Genomic DNA, 15,998 nt, shown 5'->3' with positions numbered 1-15,998 from the left:
GCTACCTCCAGGGGAAACAAAAGTGAGTAATTCGTGCTGGAGAGGAGCTCCCCTTGGTAGGGGGTATGGACATGCAAACAAAGTACTGTAGTGTTAAGTGCGCAATAACAGAAGCATGCACAGGGTGGGAACAGTAGAGAGGAAAGCCGATTAGCCCTGGCGAGGGCAGTGGAGCAGGGTGGAATGGCCAGGGAAGACTTTTCTGAAAAACTGGGGTCTAACCAGGGTTTAGAAGGCTAAGTAGAATTTTCCAGGAGCAAAGACTGCAGACAAACGACATGGTGGGTTCTGGAAAACACAGGGCTGCAGCCCAAAGTGGAGAGGCCGGGGAAGAGGCCGGGGAGGAGGGCGGGGCGCAGCGGAGTGTCGCGGAGGAGGGCAGGTGGGTTAGCAAGAGCTCTGAATGACAGAAATTTTGTATTTTCAACCTGCAGGCAGCAGAGAGGCCAGGCCATGTGCGCTAGAGAGGAACGAGCCCCGGAGCCTTGCGCGGGGAATAGACACCAAGTGTTCGAATCTGGCCAAATTAATCTGGTGGCCCGAATGTTCCTTCCTCAAACGCTGCTGCAGACCAGGCCTCCTGGCTTCACCATCCGCCCCTACGACCCTAGGCATGACCGCTGGCGGGGGTGGGCCGCCCTGCGCCGCCAGCGAGGGTGCGTGTGCGCGCGTGTGCGTGCGTTTAGATGGAGGGGCTTCCCGGCCACGCACCATCTGCCTGCTGGGCTAATTCCTTCTTGCACGTTTTCTGCCCAAATCCTCTTCTGCTTCCCCATTCCCCCCTCCTCCCTCAAAGATAGTGTTTGCACCCGGTACCCGGCCGGGGCCCCGCCTTCTTGAGCTGGGGCCGAGCCATCCATCCACGCCCCCGGCCCCCGCGAGGCTGTCGGGGGCGGGGTCCCGGGCCGGGTTATTAGGCGCGCCCGCTCTTCTCCCCCTCAGACGGCACGGACGTCTTTCTGGAAGATGGGCGTCTACCGCGTCCGGGTGTCCACCGGGTCCTCGTTCTACGCGGGCTCCAACAACCAGGTGCAGCTGTGGCTGGTCGGCCAGCACGCGGAGGCCAAGCTCGGGACGCGCCTGCGGCCGGGGCGGGGCAAGGTGAGCTGGCCGGAGGGGGGCGCTGCGCCCCCAGCCCCGCGGCCGTCAGTCCCGGGAACCAGACGCGCCCGCTGCTGACGGGGCCCGCGGGGCCGAGCGCGGCGCGCGGCGGGCGCTCTTGGGGGGCCGGGCCCCTGCGCGTGCAGAGGATGCTGCGGCGGCCCGCGGTCACAGAGCCCTCTCTTTTTGCAGGGAGCCTGAAGCGGCCGTGCGTCTCCTGTACCCCCTACCCCCCCATTTTTTTTCTTGAATGAGATTTTATCGTTCCACTAACTTATGCATGATTGATTCTTCTATGTGTCCTGCCCGGGGATCGAAGAGGGAACTTCGGTGTGTCAAGGGCACGCTCTAACCAGCTGAGCTGCCCCGGTCAGGGAAGTTTCCTCTATTCTTTTTTTTCTTTTCTTTTCTTTCTTTTTTTTTTTTTTAAAGAAAAGTGTATCTCTATTGATTTCAGGGGTGGGGGAGAGAGGTAGGAACGCCAATGGTGAGAGAGTCATTGACCGGCTGCTTCCTGCACGTCCCCCACTGGGGATCGAGCCCGCAACCCCTGACCGGGAATCCAACCGCGATCCCCTGGGTCCCAGGTCGGTGCTCAACCGCTGAGCCACCCCCGGCCCCGCGTTTCCTCTGTTCTTAAACGCAGCTATGTCAAACCTCTGCGGGGGCTAAACCGCCTCGGCGGGGCGGGGTGGGAGAATCGGGGGTGGGGGGTTCGGAGCTGAGAGCAGAATTTCCTGACCCGCTTCCCTCTCCCATCACATCCACCTGTTACTCACCCCTGGCTCCTGTTGCTTTTTTCTTCTGCAATTCCCACCCCCAAGTTTCCATCGCCCAGCCAGCTCTCTCCAAGACCCCCAGATCCGGATGTCTGTCCCACGGACGCTCAAAAGGAACATGCCCAAGGGAGGCCCTCCCCCTGCCCCACCTCTCCCGCAGCCTCCCCCGTGTCACTCGTGCCTGCCCCTCTGTGCGCCGCCTCTAACCAAGAACCAAGCGCTGTCAGTTCTGTCTCCCCGACGTCTCCGGCACCCGTTTCCTGATGTCCGACCCAACCGCGGCCACCAGTGTCCCCTTGAACCTACGTCACTTGGCCGTCTCCTCTCCTGCCCTTCTGCAGCCAGAACAGCTTCTTCCAAATACATTCCCACCCTTAATACCCCCCTCCCCCGTCAAACATTTGAATGGTTTCTGCTCGTCCTCAGGACCAGATTCAAAGCCCTCGGGTTAACCTTTGAGACTTCGCCATCTGGTCACGCTCTTCTCCCTCCCGCTCCGTGCGCCGCTGCACCCGGGCGCGCCCTCGCTCAGCCTCCGCTCTCTCGCTTCCTCTGCCCCGCACGCACTCCTCCGACCCCTTCCTCGCTCTCCCTCTCCCTGGTTAAACGCTTCACACCTAGAGGTCTCCGCTCAGGCAGAATGTCCTCCGGGAATCCTGCCCCCAGGGCGGGCGGGGGCCGCTACCGCCTTGGAAATGGTGGTGGGGGCGCCCAGGTCTCCCCGCTATCACTGCCCGGTCACCGGCGTATCTGCCGGCGCCACCGTGCGCTCGCCTAGGGCGCGGCGCCGACGCCCGGCGCCCAGCTCAGCGCTTAGTACAACCAGCGACGAGAGCGCGGAAAGAGGGCAGGAAGGTGCGCGTCTTCCCTCCGCCGCCTCACCGCAGGCGGAGGGACGCGGCGACGGGTAAGGGGCCGACGGAAACGCCCTGTGCGCGCCCCTTCTGCGCCGCTCCCCCAGAAGCCCCGCAGCGGGGCCTGCGCGGGAGCTGGGATCAGTCCCAGGCCCCTTCCGGCCATCGGCATTGGCGCTGAGCCTCTCCTGTCGCCTGCAGGAGACGGAATTCGAGGTGGACGTGAAGGAGTACCTGGGGCCGCTGCTGTTCGTGAAGATACGCAAATGGCACCTCTTACAGAACGACGCCTGGTTCTGCAACTGGATCTCCGTGCAGGGCCCCGGGGCCAGTGGGGACGAGTTCAGGTTCCCATGTTACCGCTGGGTGGAGGGCAACAGCGTCCTGACCCTACCCGAGGGCACTGGTGAGGAGGCCTCTGCGGCACAGGAGACGCTGGGGGTCGGGGAGAGGAGAAGAGGGAACAGGACCTGGGGGCAGGAACCCGAGGGCTGGATCTTTTTGGCTGGCGGAGGAGGTGGGCTGCTGGAGTTTGCTTGCAGCCACAAGGAGCCTGGGAGGGGTGTGAGGCTGAAGGGTCACATCTTCCCCCCATCCCCGCAAGGGTGGGCTGAGAAGGGACCCCTTTCAGGGACAGGGGGGAGGCCCTCAGGGGAAGCCCCATGGTCCATGCCTTCCTCCGCACTTGTAGGCCGCACGTTGGCAGACGACCCTCAAGGCCAGTTCAAGAAATACAGGGAGGAGGAGCTGGAAGGCCGAAGGAAGCTGTACCAGTAAGTTAGCCCTACCTCTGCCCCCACTCCTCCTGACCTCGCAGGGAGTCCCGGGCCCTTCCTCACATCAATGCCTGATTTCATTTCTGCACCACAGATGGGGTAACTGGAAGGATGGGTTAATCCTGAATGTGGCTGCGGCCAATTTAGGTGACCTTCCGACAGATGAGAGGTTTCTGGAGGACAAGAAAATTGACTTTGAGGCTTCACTGGCCAAGGGGTGAGAACCATGGGGGCAGGATGAGAGGGAGGGAGGTGTCCTGGTCCACTGGAGGCCAGGGGGTCCCATGGACCGCAGAGGGCTGGGCTAGCTCAAGGTGGGTGCCTGTGATGTGTGATACTGAGAATAACACTCAAATGCTTTGCCTATCCTTACCTGAAGGCTGCTCGACCTCGCTGTCAAAGACTCTTTTAATGTTCTTGCTTGCTGGAATGATCTGGATGACTTCAAGAAGATTTTCTGGTGTGGCCAGAGCAAGCTGGCTGGTCAGTATCCCTAACCCAGTACTTCTCCCAGGACCCTTACCACCCAATCTAGGGAACCAGGGCTGGGAGACCTGAGGTCTGGGTCCCTCTGGTAGACTGGGGTCAAGAGGGGATGGTTTGGTGGGGGTTAGAAGAACCAGGAACTCAGATCTCACAATGTGCTCCACAACTGCCATCCCCAGTGCAAGTGCGGGACTCCTGGAAGGAGGATGCCTTATTTGGGTACCAGTTTCTCAACGGGGCCAACCCCATGTTGCTAAGGCGCTCCAGTCAACTTCCTGCGCGCCTAGTGTTTCCTCCAGGGATGGAGGAGCTGCAGGCCCAGCTGGAGAAGGAGCTGCAGGTATGGACATGATAACCCAAAGGAGGCCACACAGTGGAATGGGAGTGCGGTCAGTGCTTGTGCTGCTTCGGGGTCCACTGTGAGCCCAGCTTGCCACCGGATGGCAAGAGGGAGTTCTACAGGAGAGATCTTGAGTGATCCTGGAGGTGTGCAGCCACATGGCCTTCCTTCTCGAATGAGAAAGGCACGTTGTGGAGGAGGGGTCAAGTGTGTGATGGGTGACATGAAGAAATAACTGGGCCTTGGTGCTAGGAATCTGAGGGAGTGTGGGTAAGAGAAGCAGATCATGGGTGGGGCTACTACTTCAGGAGTCAACATAGGCCAAGTGAGAGAGAAAACTCATGGATTATAGGGTGAGTTTTGAAACCTGGCTCTGCTGTTTATAAACTGTGTGATTTCAGGCAAGACGCCCATCTTCTTTTATCATGTTTCCTTTTTTATAAACCTGGGGCTAATTCAAGTGCGTGTAAGACTTATGTGAGGCCATAAGCATGTGATTTGGACCTAGCATGGAGTGGGTGATGGAGTTAGTTTCCCCCTTTTTCTTCTCCCTTTGAGGAGCCAGGGTGGGAATAAGATGGCCTGTGCTGATAGCCCTTGCCCTCTGCCCCCATCCAGGGAGGCACACTGTTTGAAGCCGACTTCTCCCTGCTGGATGGGATCAAGGCTAATGTCATCTTGTGCAGCCAGCAGCACCTGGCTGCCCCTCTGGTCATGCTGAAACTGCAGTCTGATGGAAAACTCTTGCCCATGGCCATCCAGGTGAGAGGATTCCTGCTTCCCCGTGGTTGGCCCTCTCAGCTCAGCCCCTCAACTCAAATTCGCTGAGGATTCACTGGTGCTAAAGCACTGGGGGTGGCATCAAAGGCGGCCATGGGCAAAGCCAGAAAGGCGCAGTCCTGCTGGCGAGACAGGCTGGGAAAATCTAAATGCGCTCCAGTATTGAGGAAGCACCTGAGAGTGGGAACAGTCTGGGAGGAGTCACGGAAAGTGGGGTGGGCACGAGCCTTGGGGGAGGAGCAGGACCTCCCCCCAGGAGAAGATGGGCTGGGCAGAGGCTGAGGTGTGCTGAGTGTGAGAAGTTAGATCACCAGGGGACAGTTGGGCTGGAGTGGTGGGGGTTAACAGGAGGTGAGAGGGCCCAGGCTGCAATGGGCAGTGATGCCAAATGAAGGAATATGGACACAGGAAGCTGCTGTAGGCTGTTGTGAAAGATGCTGTAGGCACATTCTGTGTGTCCTTTGGATTAGGATAGATTGGAAAAGGGAGATGCTAGATTCAGAGATTATTAGGGTAATATGCTACAGCAATTGTCCAAGATGGGGGTGATGGAATCAGTTGTGGGGAATAACTGTGGGGGTGCAGAGGAAAGATGAGTGGGATGCAGAGGAAAATTGAATGGGCCTGGGTTCAAGGAAAGAGAAAAGGAAGAGTCAGGCAAGGCCTGCAGAAATAGGACAAATAGAGGAAAAGATGCTAGGGTGGGCTTTTGTCTGGCCAATTATGAGGTAATGGGAGACACTCAAATTGTTACCTCTACCTAGTGACTAGCTGAGAACTGGAGACTTAGTGAGCTGAGTAGGGGTGGTGTTGAAAGATCAGAGAGAAGCTGAACTTTCTGAAAAAGTGTGGGATAAAGGCAGCAGAGGGTTTGAATCTGTCCACACTGAGGGGCCTGAAAGGGGAAGTGGAAGCCAGGGAGGTAGTGGAAGAGCAGCTTCTGCAGCTTGTGTGGTTAACGCGCTGAGTGGGTAGGAAAGGCCCGAGAGGGATAGCGGCTGTTGGGAGTAGCAGCAGTGCAATGGAGAAAGCTAAGCAAATTTGGGGAAGAAGGCAGCGGTTAAATATGCAAAGGAGGGGACTCTGCTGGGTGCCTGGCACTCATCTGTCTCTTCCCCACCCTGTATCCTTGCTCCAGCTCCAGTTGCCACGTGTGGGATCCCCACCACCACCAATTTTCCTGCCCACGGATCCCCCGATGGCCTGGCTCCTGGCCAAATGCTGGGTCCGTAGCTCTGACTTCCAGCTTCACGAGCTGCAGTCTCATCTTTTGAGGGGACATTTGATGGCTGAGGTTATCGCTGTGGCCACCATGAGATGCCTTCCATCGATACATCCTATCTTTAAGGTAACACCTTATCCCATTCTCTCCTGCCTGCCCCTCTGCCCCATGGCACAGTGCCGCCTCTGGAGGCACCTTCTCTGTGGCATCTTAGGGTGCAGGGAAAGCCAACCAATGACAGACAAGGGAGCAAGGGGGTGAGCATGGCTTCTCTGCATTTTCAGCAGGGCGACATCACCTCCCAAGGAGGTGAAAATGATTTCTTGGCAAGGTGGGTGGGGTGGGAGGTGAGAAGTCGTACTCTGTGTATAAAGCACAGACAGATGAGCGTACGGCACATAAACAGTACACACGAGTGACAGGATTCCATCCCAAAAGAGGACCAGGGAAATAACAGAGGACACCTTTCCAGCCAGTTTTGACCGATTCTAAAATAATAACATGCAGGCCAGTTAGACGGGCTCAGGTCCACAACAGAAGCCCCACCCCCTTTTTTTTTACAGACAATTCGAACCGAATATTTACCTACTAATTTTTCTTCGTGGGTGCCTCCAGTGGGGCAAGAACCATTCTAGATGCCTGTGCTAAGCAAGCCAGGCAAGGCCTTTGGGGATTTTCATTTCTATTTAGGGCTAACAGGCAGTAAAGATGGTATCATGACCTATCAGCTATGATAAGCACAATGCAGAGAATGGAAGCAGAGTGATGTGGTGTCGAGTCCAGATGGGTGGTCAGGAAAGGCTCCCTGAGATGACATAGAGAAGGAGACTATGAGGAACCAGCCATGAGATGATCAAGGTGCACAGTGTCCTGGGCAGAGGCAAGAGCTTAAAACAGTGCAAAGGCCCAGGGCAGGAATGAGCTTGGCATGTTTGAAGACCAGAAAGAAGGTGACTGTAATGGACAAAAGGGAAAGGGTAGGCAAGGAGGTTCTGGAGGTAGGCGGCTTAGAGCCTGCATTCTCCACGGAGGCAGTTATGCCCCAGGCGGTGAAAGGGGGTCCAGAACCGTGGGAAAGTTCTGGGGTGCAAACAACTTTTAATGTTTTATGTATAAAGCACATATATACACATAGTACATAACAGATATAGTATATTTGTAGCATTAAAATTACATGGGGATAAGAAGAGGAAAATATCTGAAAAGGCTCTTTAAAGGAGTGATAATGAAAAAAGGTTGAGAAACTTTGAACTAGAACTTGAACAGTCTTTTTTTTAAAAAAATATATCTTTATTGATTTCAGAGAGAGAAAGGGAGAGGGGGAGAGAGCGATAGAAACATCAATGATGAGAGTCATTGATCGGCCGCCTCCTGCACGCCCCCGACTGGGGATTGAGCCAGCAACCCGGGCATGTGCCCTGCCCGGGACTCGAACCATGATCTCCTGGATCCTAGGTCGATGCTCAGCCTCTGAGCCACCCCCTGCCGGGCGAGCTTGAACAGTCTTATATGAAAAGAAAAGGAGGGTGATTTCTTTCCACTATCATACAGCAATAAGGCAACGGTTTATGGAATGAATTACAAATCAACTGGACACTCTTGGTGTCGAGGGGCCACTGAACTTCATGCCTCTGCTTTTCCTGAAGACCTGGTGGTACCTTTCCTGCTCTTCAACTGCAGTTTCCTTTGAGGACGTGCCACAGCTCTCTTCTGACTTTGCCCTTCCCTGCTCTCTTCCTACAGCTGATAATCCCCCACCTGCGATACACCATGGAAATTAACGTGCGGGCCAGGGCAGGGCTGGTCTCTGACCTGGGTATTTTTGACCAGGTATGAAGGGAGAAGGGGGGTTCTGGAGCACATGCTCCCCCGGCCCTGGCTCCAGGCAGGTGGCATTGCCTGACCCGGTCCATCCTTGTGTCCCAGGTGGTGAGCACCGGTGGAGGAGGCCACGTGGAGCTGCTTAGGCGAGCTGGAGCCTCTTTAACCTATAGGTCATTTTGTCCCCCTCATGACCTGGCTGATCGGGGGCTTCTGGGAGTCAAGTCTTCTTACTACGCCCAGGATGCCCTGCGCCTCTGGGAAGTCATCTCTCGGTGAGGCAAGGGGAAGGCAGGCCGGTGGGGGCGGGCGGGCAGCGAGAGGCTTGGGAGAACAGCAGAGTTTGTGTTGGGGGTCTGCGGGCCCTGGCCTGGCCCTGTGGACAACTAGCAGAGGGCCTGGAGGCTCCCTGTCAACTTCGGCTCTCTTGGCCCAACCCCTTGGCCGACAGCTATGTGGAGGGAATTGTGAATCTTCACTATAAGACGGACAAGGCGGTGAAAGAGGATCTTGAACTGCAGACCTGGTGTCGAGAGATCACTGAAATTGGCCTGCTAGGGGCCCAGGACCAAGGTGAGTTGAGCCCCTGCCCTGAGACCTCCAGTGTGAGAGTCTTCCTTGGAACATCCCCAGAATCCTCCCTGCTTCTATTGAAACCTTCCAGAAGCATGTCCAACCCCTATTAAATGCCCAAAGGCCTTTTTTAGATTCGTATGCAATAAGAACTCCTCTAGGTCCCAGATGCAGTGGGACCAGTGGTTGCTCATAAATGTTAGTAACTGGCTCTCGGGGGGGGGGGGGGGGAGCCCTGATATGTAGCATTTACCCATTTCCATCGTGTAAATATTTTCACCATAGCTACCATTGTGATGTCAACCAGCTTGCTGAATACCTGAACATTTAATATAACTGACTCTTGTGAGCCAGTGTGAGCCATACCTGTACCCCATTGAGTGGGGCCCTCCCAGGAGATCTCTCCATTTCCTCCACCCCAGCTCACACGTCAATTCCCACAATAATTCCTCAGAGTCCTTGACACCCCTTCCCCCTCTCTCGTTCTCCCTGCTCAGCCTCTCTGAGCTCCACCTCTATTCCTGGCCTCACAGCTTCTAACTCTCCTTACCCCTGGCAGGGTTTCCCATCTCCTTAGAGTCCCGGGACCAGCTTTGCTGCTTTGTCACCATGTGCATCTTCACCTGCACTGGCCAGCACTCCTCCGTCCACCTGGGCCAGGTACTTACTATAGGAGGGCAGTGGGCATTTGCACCTGGAGTGGGGGGGGGTGTGCTGTGTGCAGGTGGCTAAGGGGTTTTTATGCTTAGCAGACATTGAATTTAGATATCTGCCCCTCCTTAGCTGGATTGGTATGCTTGGGTCCCTAATGCACCCTGCACGATGCGAATACCCCCACCGACTACCAAGGATGTGACACTGGAGACAGTGATGGCAACACTGCCCAACTTTCATCAGGCTTCTCTCCAGATGTCCATCACTTGGCAACTGGGCAGACGTCAGCCCATTATGGTGAGAGCCATGTGCCTTGGTCCCTGAGGAAGGGGGCAGCTCTGGGGCAGGGTGGCACTCCAAACTGGGGACCATAAGGCTCTCAGCTGCCTTTTTCTCTCCATCCCAGGTGACTCTGGGCCAGCATGAGGAGGAGTATTTTTCAGGCCCTGAGCCCAAAGCTCTGCTGAAGAAGTTCAGGGAGGAGCTGGCTGCCTTGGATAAGGAAATTGAGATCCGGAATGCAAAGCTGGACATGCCCTACGAGTACCTGCGGCCCAGCATAGTGGAAAACAGTGTGGCCATATGAGCACCCCAGCCTTCGGCTGTTTCCTCATCCCTTCCCCCCACCCCACAGCCCCATCCCCTAGTGCTTTCAGTCTTACCCTCCCCCACCATGCCGCTTCTATCTCCACCCTCCCTAGAGAGTCGCTTTTTCTTTGCAGATGCCTACACACACCACCCAGGGGCCTTGTTTCCCATTTATTCCTCCCTCCTTTCTTATTGCCCGCCCCCGCATCACTGGGGTCTCCCAAAAGGCAGATAATAGTCACATTTCTATAAACTGTTTCAAGAATGGACTAGGGTAATAATACATATTACTCCACATTTTTTATCATTTTGAATCTAATCTGAGGTTACTGACCACAAAACGATATTTTAGACTAATGAAAGAAAAAAGAAACGAGATAAAACTATCCTAAATCAAACACTGGCAAAAGAATATAGCACGTCTTTTTAACTCGGTAGGCTGTACCACACGTCCTGAAGCTAGACACAACACAGAGCAAACCATTAACACAGCAGTTCTCAAGATTTTCACTTTGTGACTCACTTGGAAAATCGTAACTGGTTAAAGTCAAGAAGCTGCTCCCCGGTGGAGGTATTCGGCCGTGGGAGTGTCAGTCTGAGGGTCCATATTTAAACCCCTTTCAGTTGGCCAGTTGGGAGGCTCCAAATTAAAATAACTAACTGGAAAAATAGTAAAAAATCTCATGGTTATTTTAATGAGTGACAACAAAGGAATCGATAAATTCCAACTTCTGTATCTTATTAAAATTTTGGAAAAATAAACATGGAAGTTTGTTTCTTTTTTTTTTTTTTAATTTATCTTTACTGTTGAAAGTATTACAAGTGTTCCAGTTTTCCCCCCATTGAGCCCCTCCACCTCGCTCCCACTCCCTCCCCAGGCCTTCACCCATTATTGACTGTGTCCATGGGTTATGCATATATGCATATAACTTGTTTGGTTAATCTCTTCCCACCCTCTACCCCCCTTCCCTCTTCCCTCTGAAATATGATCGTCTGTTGCATGCATCAGAGTCTCTGGATCTATTTAGTTCATCAGATTGTTTTGTTCATTAGCTTCTTGTTAAAGAAGAACCTTCAACATTTCCTGCAGTGCTGATGAACTCCTTTAGCTCTTCCTTGTCTGAGAAGCTCTTTATCTGACCTTCAATTCTAATGATAGCTTTGCTGGGTAGAGTAATCTTGGTTGTAGTTCCATGTTTTTCATCACTTTGAATATTTCTTGCCTCTCCCTTCTGGCCTGCAAACTTTCTGTTGAGAAATCAGCTGACAGTTGTATGAGTGCTCCCTTGTAGGTAACTAAGTGCTTTTCTCTTGCTGCTTTTAAGATTCTCTCTTTGTCTTTAACCTTTGGCATTTTAATTATGATGTGTCTTGCTGTGAGCCTCTTTGGGTTCCTCTTGTTTGGGACCCTCTGTGCTTCCTGGACTTGTAAGTCTATTTCTTTCCCCAGGTAGGGGAAGTTTTCTGTAATTATTTTTTCAAATAGGTTTTCAATTTCTTGGTCTCTTTCCTCTCCTTCTGGCACCCCAATAATATGAATGTTGGGCCTCTTGAAGCTGTCCCAGAGGCTCCTTACACTATCTTCATATTTCTGGATTCTTTTTTCTTTTTGTTCTTCTGGTTGGGTGTTTTTTGTTTCCTCATGTTCCAAATTGCTGATTTGATTCTCAGCGTCCTCTACTGTACTGTTGATTCCCTGTAAATTATTCTTCATTTCAGTTTGTGTAGCCTTCATTTCAAATTGGTACTTTATTATGTCATCGATTTTCTCAGTTGTTTTCATAATACTCTTACTAATATGGTTGAGCATCCTTATAAACAAAATTCTGAACTCTGTATCTGTTAGCTTGCTTGGATCTATTTCATTTAGTTCCTCTTCTAGAGATTTCTTCTGTTCTTTCCTTTGTGACATGTTTCTTTACCTCCACATTTTGGCTGCTTCCAGGTGTTTGTTTCTATGTATTAGGTAGAGCTGCTGTGTCTCCTGGAATTTGTAGAGTGGCTTTGTGTAGTGGGTGTCCTGTAGGGTCCAGTGGCTCAACCTCCCCAGTCCCCTGAGCTGGGCCTTCTAGGTGCTCCCCTGTGTGGGCCGTGTGCACTGTCCTATTGTAGTTGAGCCTTGGTTGCTGTTGGCATCACTGGGAGGAATTGACTCCCTGGCCAATCCACTGTGAGGACCAGCTGCAACTACAGCTGAAGAGCTGCTGTGCTGGAGACACCCCTATGGAGCAGGATTTACTTCAGTGGAGCTTTGGTTCACCAAGTGCGCCCCTTGAGTGTGTTACTTGTCGATGTGGCAGGGTGGTAATCCAGTGTGACCGAGTCTGACCACCAGGTGCACTGTGTCTGAGGCCTCCAGAGAGCTGCAAAGCCAGCCTGTGCCAGTGCCTTGCCCAGGGCCACCCAGCAGGAGCTACACAGCAAATCGTAGTTGGCTGCTACTTGTTCTGGGCTTGGAGGTGCCCAGGAGAGGCCAAGCTATGAGCCAGTGCAGGCTGCCGCTAGTGCCAGGCCTGGGGCCGCTTATCAAGCCGTATGGGGTCTGCTGCTGCTTGTTTGAGAGATTTTAGGAAAGTCCTAAGCATGGGGCTCTAGAGGCCACTTGCACAGAAAAGCCCCTGGAAATGGCCTGGATGAGCTGCAGGTGGGGAGGGGCGGGGCCTCCGGGAACCACGGGGCGGGGCCAAGTGTGTGAGTCAGGTGCTGGCGATTCAAACATGGCGCCTGCCTGCCGGCTGTGTGTGGGGAGGACTCGCCAAAGGAGCAATGGCCTCTGCCAGCCCTTCTGTCTGGGAAGAAGCCCCTCCACCTCTCGCCCGACTTCAGGCAGGTTAGTTCCTCCCCGAGTGTCCCGGGTCCTTTCAGGCTGCTGCCCGGCGCTGGGCTCAGAGGGAGCGTCCGGGTGAGTCCGTGCCGGGCCCTTTGAGAGGAGCTGCTGGGGCTCCGCAGCCTCCGTGATCCTCAGCGACAGTCCCCCCGGTTTCACAGTCCAGAGTTGTAGGAATTTCTCTTCCTGGCCCCGGAGCCCTGGGCGGGGGGCCTGCTGTGGGGCTTGGACCCCTCACTCCTCCGGGAAACCCCCAGCGCCGAGATTCCCTCCCGGGTTTCAACCGCGGCACCGGGTGTGGGCCTGCGGCTGCATCTCTCTGATTCAGCCCCGATCCGCCTGCGTCCCCGCGCCTCCTACGGGACTCAGTGCTCCTTCAGTTCCCTGGTTGTGGGGCTTCTGTGCAGCCAGATTTCAGGAGGCTCTGAGTGCTGGTGGTTCTGTATTTTAGTTGTAATTTTGATGTGGTTGCGGGAGGCAGCGGGGACCGCGGTTACCTACGCCGCCATCTTTAAAAGACGTTCATTCATCGGAAGTTTGTTTCTTAATATGATCATCTGTGGATATTTTCAAACAGAAGGTAACAGTACACATAAGCCAAAATTGTTTCATTTATAATATAAACAGAGTTGTTTCTTGACTCTGATTTTATTTGATTTGGCAGAAGACATGGGTAATGCTTAGTCTAATCCTTGAAGGAAGAATAGAAAATAAACAGTTGAGGTGGGGGTAGAGTTTAATGCTGGGACTGAGGGGAACCCACAAGAGGTAAGAGAGCATGGTGCAGTCTTCACACCAGAAATCATGCAGTAATGCAGTCCGAGGAGTGGTGCAGTGAGGGTAGGAGTGGGGGTGAAGAGGGAAGTGGTGCGATGGGGAGTCTCATGAAGAACATATTTCGTGTCAGGAAATTAGAGCTGACCTTTAGGAAACAGCCATTGAAGGATTTCAACTAAGACTGTGACAGGGTCCTGGAGGCCACACCTCTTCATAATGAGGGTTGCACCCTCATTATTTGTTCCTTGTTGTGTACTTTCATTCTGAGGGCATTTCTCCTCAGTCCCTGACAAATCCCATAGCTTTCTGGAAATGAAATCGTTAGAGCCACAGGTTTGTTACAAACAGGCTTGCAGGGAGAAAACCAAGACACATGGTACTGATGTTCTCTAGCACGTGAAAATATGCCCCAGAAAGTCCAGGGAAGCTGCAAAATAACAAGTGAGGTCATAGTGACCTACATTAGTTTAGATGAATAAACTAAGTTTCTTACAACAGACTTATTCTAACAAATATTTTCTTATATATCAGTAAATGGAAATTACAGTCAATTGTTAAGAATCAGAGCAAGAGTAGATTCAGGATTCAGGGTTATGGAACATAACCTTTCTTTTCTGTCTTTTTTTAATCCTCACCTTTGGATATTTTTCCATCGCTTTTCAGAGAGTGAAAGCGAGAGAGAGAAACATCGATGTGAGAGAGACATATCAATTCGTTGCCTCCTGCATGCACCCTGACTGAGGCAGCTGTGGTATGTGCCCTGGGTCAGACTCGAACCTGGGACCCTTCAGTCCTCAGGCTGATGCTCTAACCTCTGAGCCAAACCGGCTGGGGGGAACATAGCCTTTCTCAGAATGACTCAGGGAAAATTCTTGCAAACAAGCCCCCGGTACACAATTTTGGGATAATGAGCAATAGAGTAAGTGCACACCTGGCAAGAAGAAGCCGTCATCTCCTCCTGGTTCCTGTTTATATGTTTAGCATCTTCAAGGTAAAAGTCTGGCAAATATTCTCTAGATCTACCTTTTCCCAACAAAACACAATCGCTAGCTCAGCGCATATTTCTTTCAGGGCCTTTGTGTTAAGTCCTTGCGTTCTTTTCAAGAGTCCTCATTCGAAGGCCCATGGAGATGAGAGCCTTTGACTTGTTATAATTTCCAGCTAAAGCTGAGCAGAAGAGTGTAGGGTTTTAACTTTTCTGTCAAAATTCCTGGGTCTCCATGTGTTCTTTTGCTGCAGGAAGGGGAGTGGGGTGCAAGCCTGAGTGAGCCCAGTTGCTCGGACCCCACTGTGGGTCATATAACCACCCCAGACTTGCCCTGGCCCTTAAAGCATGAGTTTGGTTTAAACATGTGGGCAGCTGGTGGGGCATTTCTGGCAGGAAACCAAGAGTGGGCCAAGGTCCAGAGGTGGGAATGGGCTTACCTGGAGCAGAATATTGGTAAATGCAGTTTACGTTACATGCTTGTTTCTGTATAGTATATTCAAGGGGATAAAGGTATGACCCTTCAGCTGGGATACAGAGCTTCATGCACCACATGGGGCATGGCTGGAAAAGTGTGAGACCAGCTCTTTAAGACCCCAGCAAGCCTGACCTCCAGGGAACCTTCTCGAACCCTAACTACTCCACCATGGAGCTCTTTTCTTCTCTGCCCGCTCCTTTCTCTGCTAATCTCAGCCGTGAGTTACTGAGAACTGGATCTTGTGGGAAAGTGTCTGTGACAATAGAGATGTGAGGAATGCTACAAAAACAGAACTGAGGGGACTTGGTGATCCTGTCTGCAGCATTGGGGGTGGGTGGGTGGAGGAAAGGATGATTCCAAGCATTTAAGCTTGTTGGGAGCAAAGTATTTGTTTTTGTTGTTGTTAATCCCCCCCCCCCCCCGAGGATATTTTTTCCACTGATTTTTTTTAGAGAGAGAGTGGAAGGGAGGGAGGGGGAGAAAGAGAGAGAAAGAGAGAAACATCATTGGTCGGTTGCCTCCTGCACACCCCCTTGAGCTGGGGATGGAACCTGCAACCCAGGTACGCTCCCTTGACCAGGTATTATTCTTAACTTTAAAAAATAGATTTAAATTTTTTAAAAAAATTTTATCTTTATTGTTGAGAGTATTACAGGTGTCCCATTTTTCCCTCAAATTGACCCCCTCCACTTTGCTCCCACCCCTCCACAGGCCTTCACCCCGTTATTAACTGTGTCCATGGGTTATGCATATATGCCTATAACTTCTTTGGTTAATCTCTTCCCACCCTCCACATCCCTTCTCTCTTTCCTCTGAAATATCATCGTCTGTTACATGTGTCAATGTCTCTGGATCTATTTAGTTCGTCAGATTCTTTTGTTCATTAGCTTCTTAAAGACTCTTCAACTTTTCCTGTAGTGCTGGTCTGGTGGTGATGAACTCCTTTAGCTTTTTCTT

General features: G+C 52.6%; 1 protein-coding gene across 2 annotated transcripts; it reads left to right on the top strand.

Annotated features, from left to right (window-relative positions):
- The first annotated feature begins 966 nt into the window (after positions 1–966).
- ALOX15 (arachidonate 15-lipoxygenase) lies at positions 967–9,972 on the top strand. 2 transcript variants are annotated; one of them, XM_087826530.1, is made up of 14 exons: positions 967–1,101; positions 2,936–3,140; positions 3,426–3,507; positions 3,605–3,727; positions 3,890–3,993; positions 4,176–4,336; positions 4,955–5,098; positions 6,255–6,464; positions 8,082–8,168; positions 8,265–8,434; positions 8,611–8,732; positions 9,292–9,392; positions 9,516–9,683; positions 9,793–9,972. In XM_087826530.1, exons 1-14 carry the CDS (start codon positions 967–969, stop codon positions 9,970–9,972), a joined length of 1,992 nt encoding a protein of 663 aa, XP_087682656.1. The 2 variants fall into 2 exon arrangements, with proteins under 2 accessions (XP_087682656.1, XP_087682657.1); XM_087826531.1 differs by lacking the exon at positions 3,890–3,993 and having other exon boundaries at positions 4,264–4,336.
- The last annotated feature ends 6,026 nt before the right edge of the window (positions 9,973–15,998 follow it).

The sequence above is a fragment of the Miniopterus natalensis genome, chromosome 17, assembly GCF_054644295.1.
Source record: "Miniopterus natalensis isolate mMinNat1 chromosome 17, mMinNat1.hap1, whole genome shotgun sequence".
In the NCBI taxonomy this organism is placed as follows: Eukaryota; Metazoa; Chordata; class Mammalia; order Chiroptera; family Miniopteridae; genus Miniopterus; species Miniopterus natalensis.
Note: the sequence above shows the minus strand (reverse complement) of the source record. Positions and strands in the feature narration are given on the sequence as shown.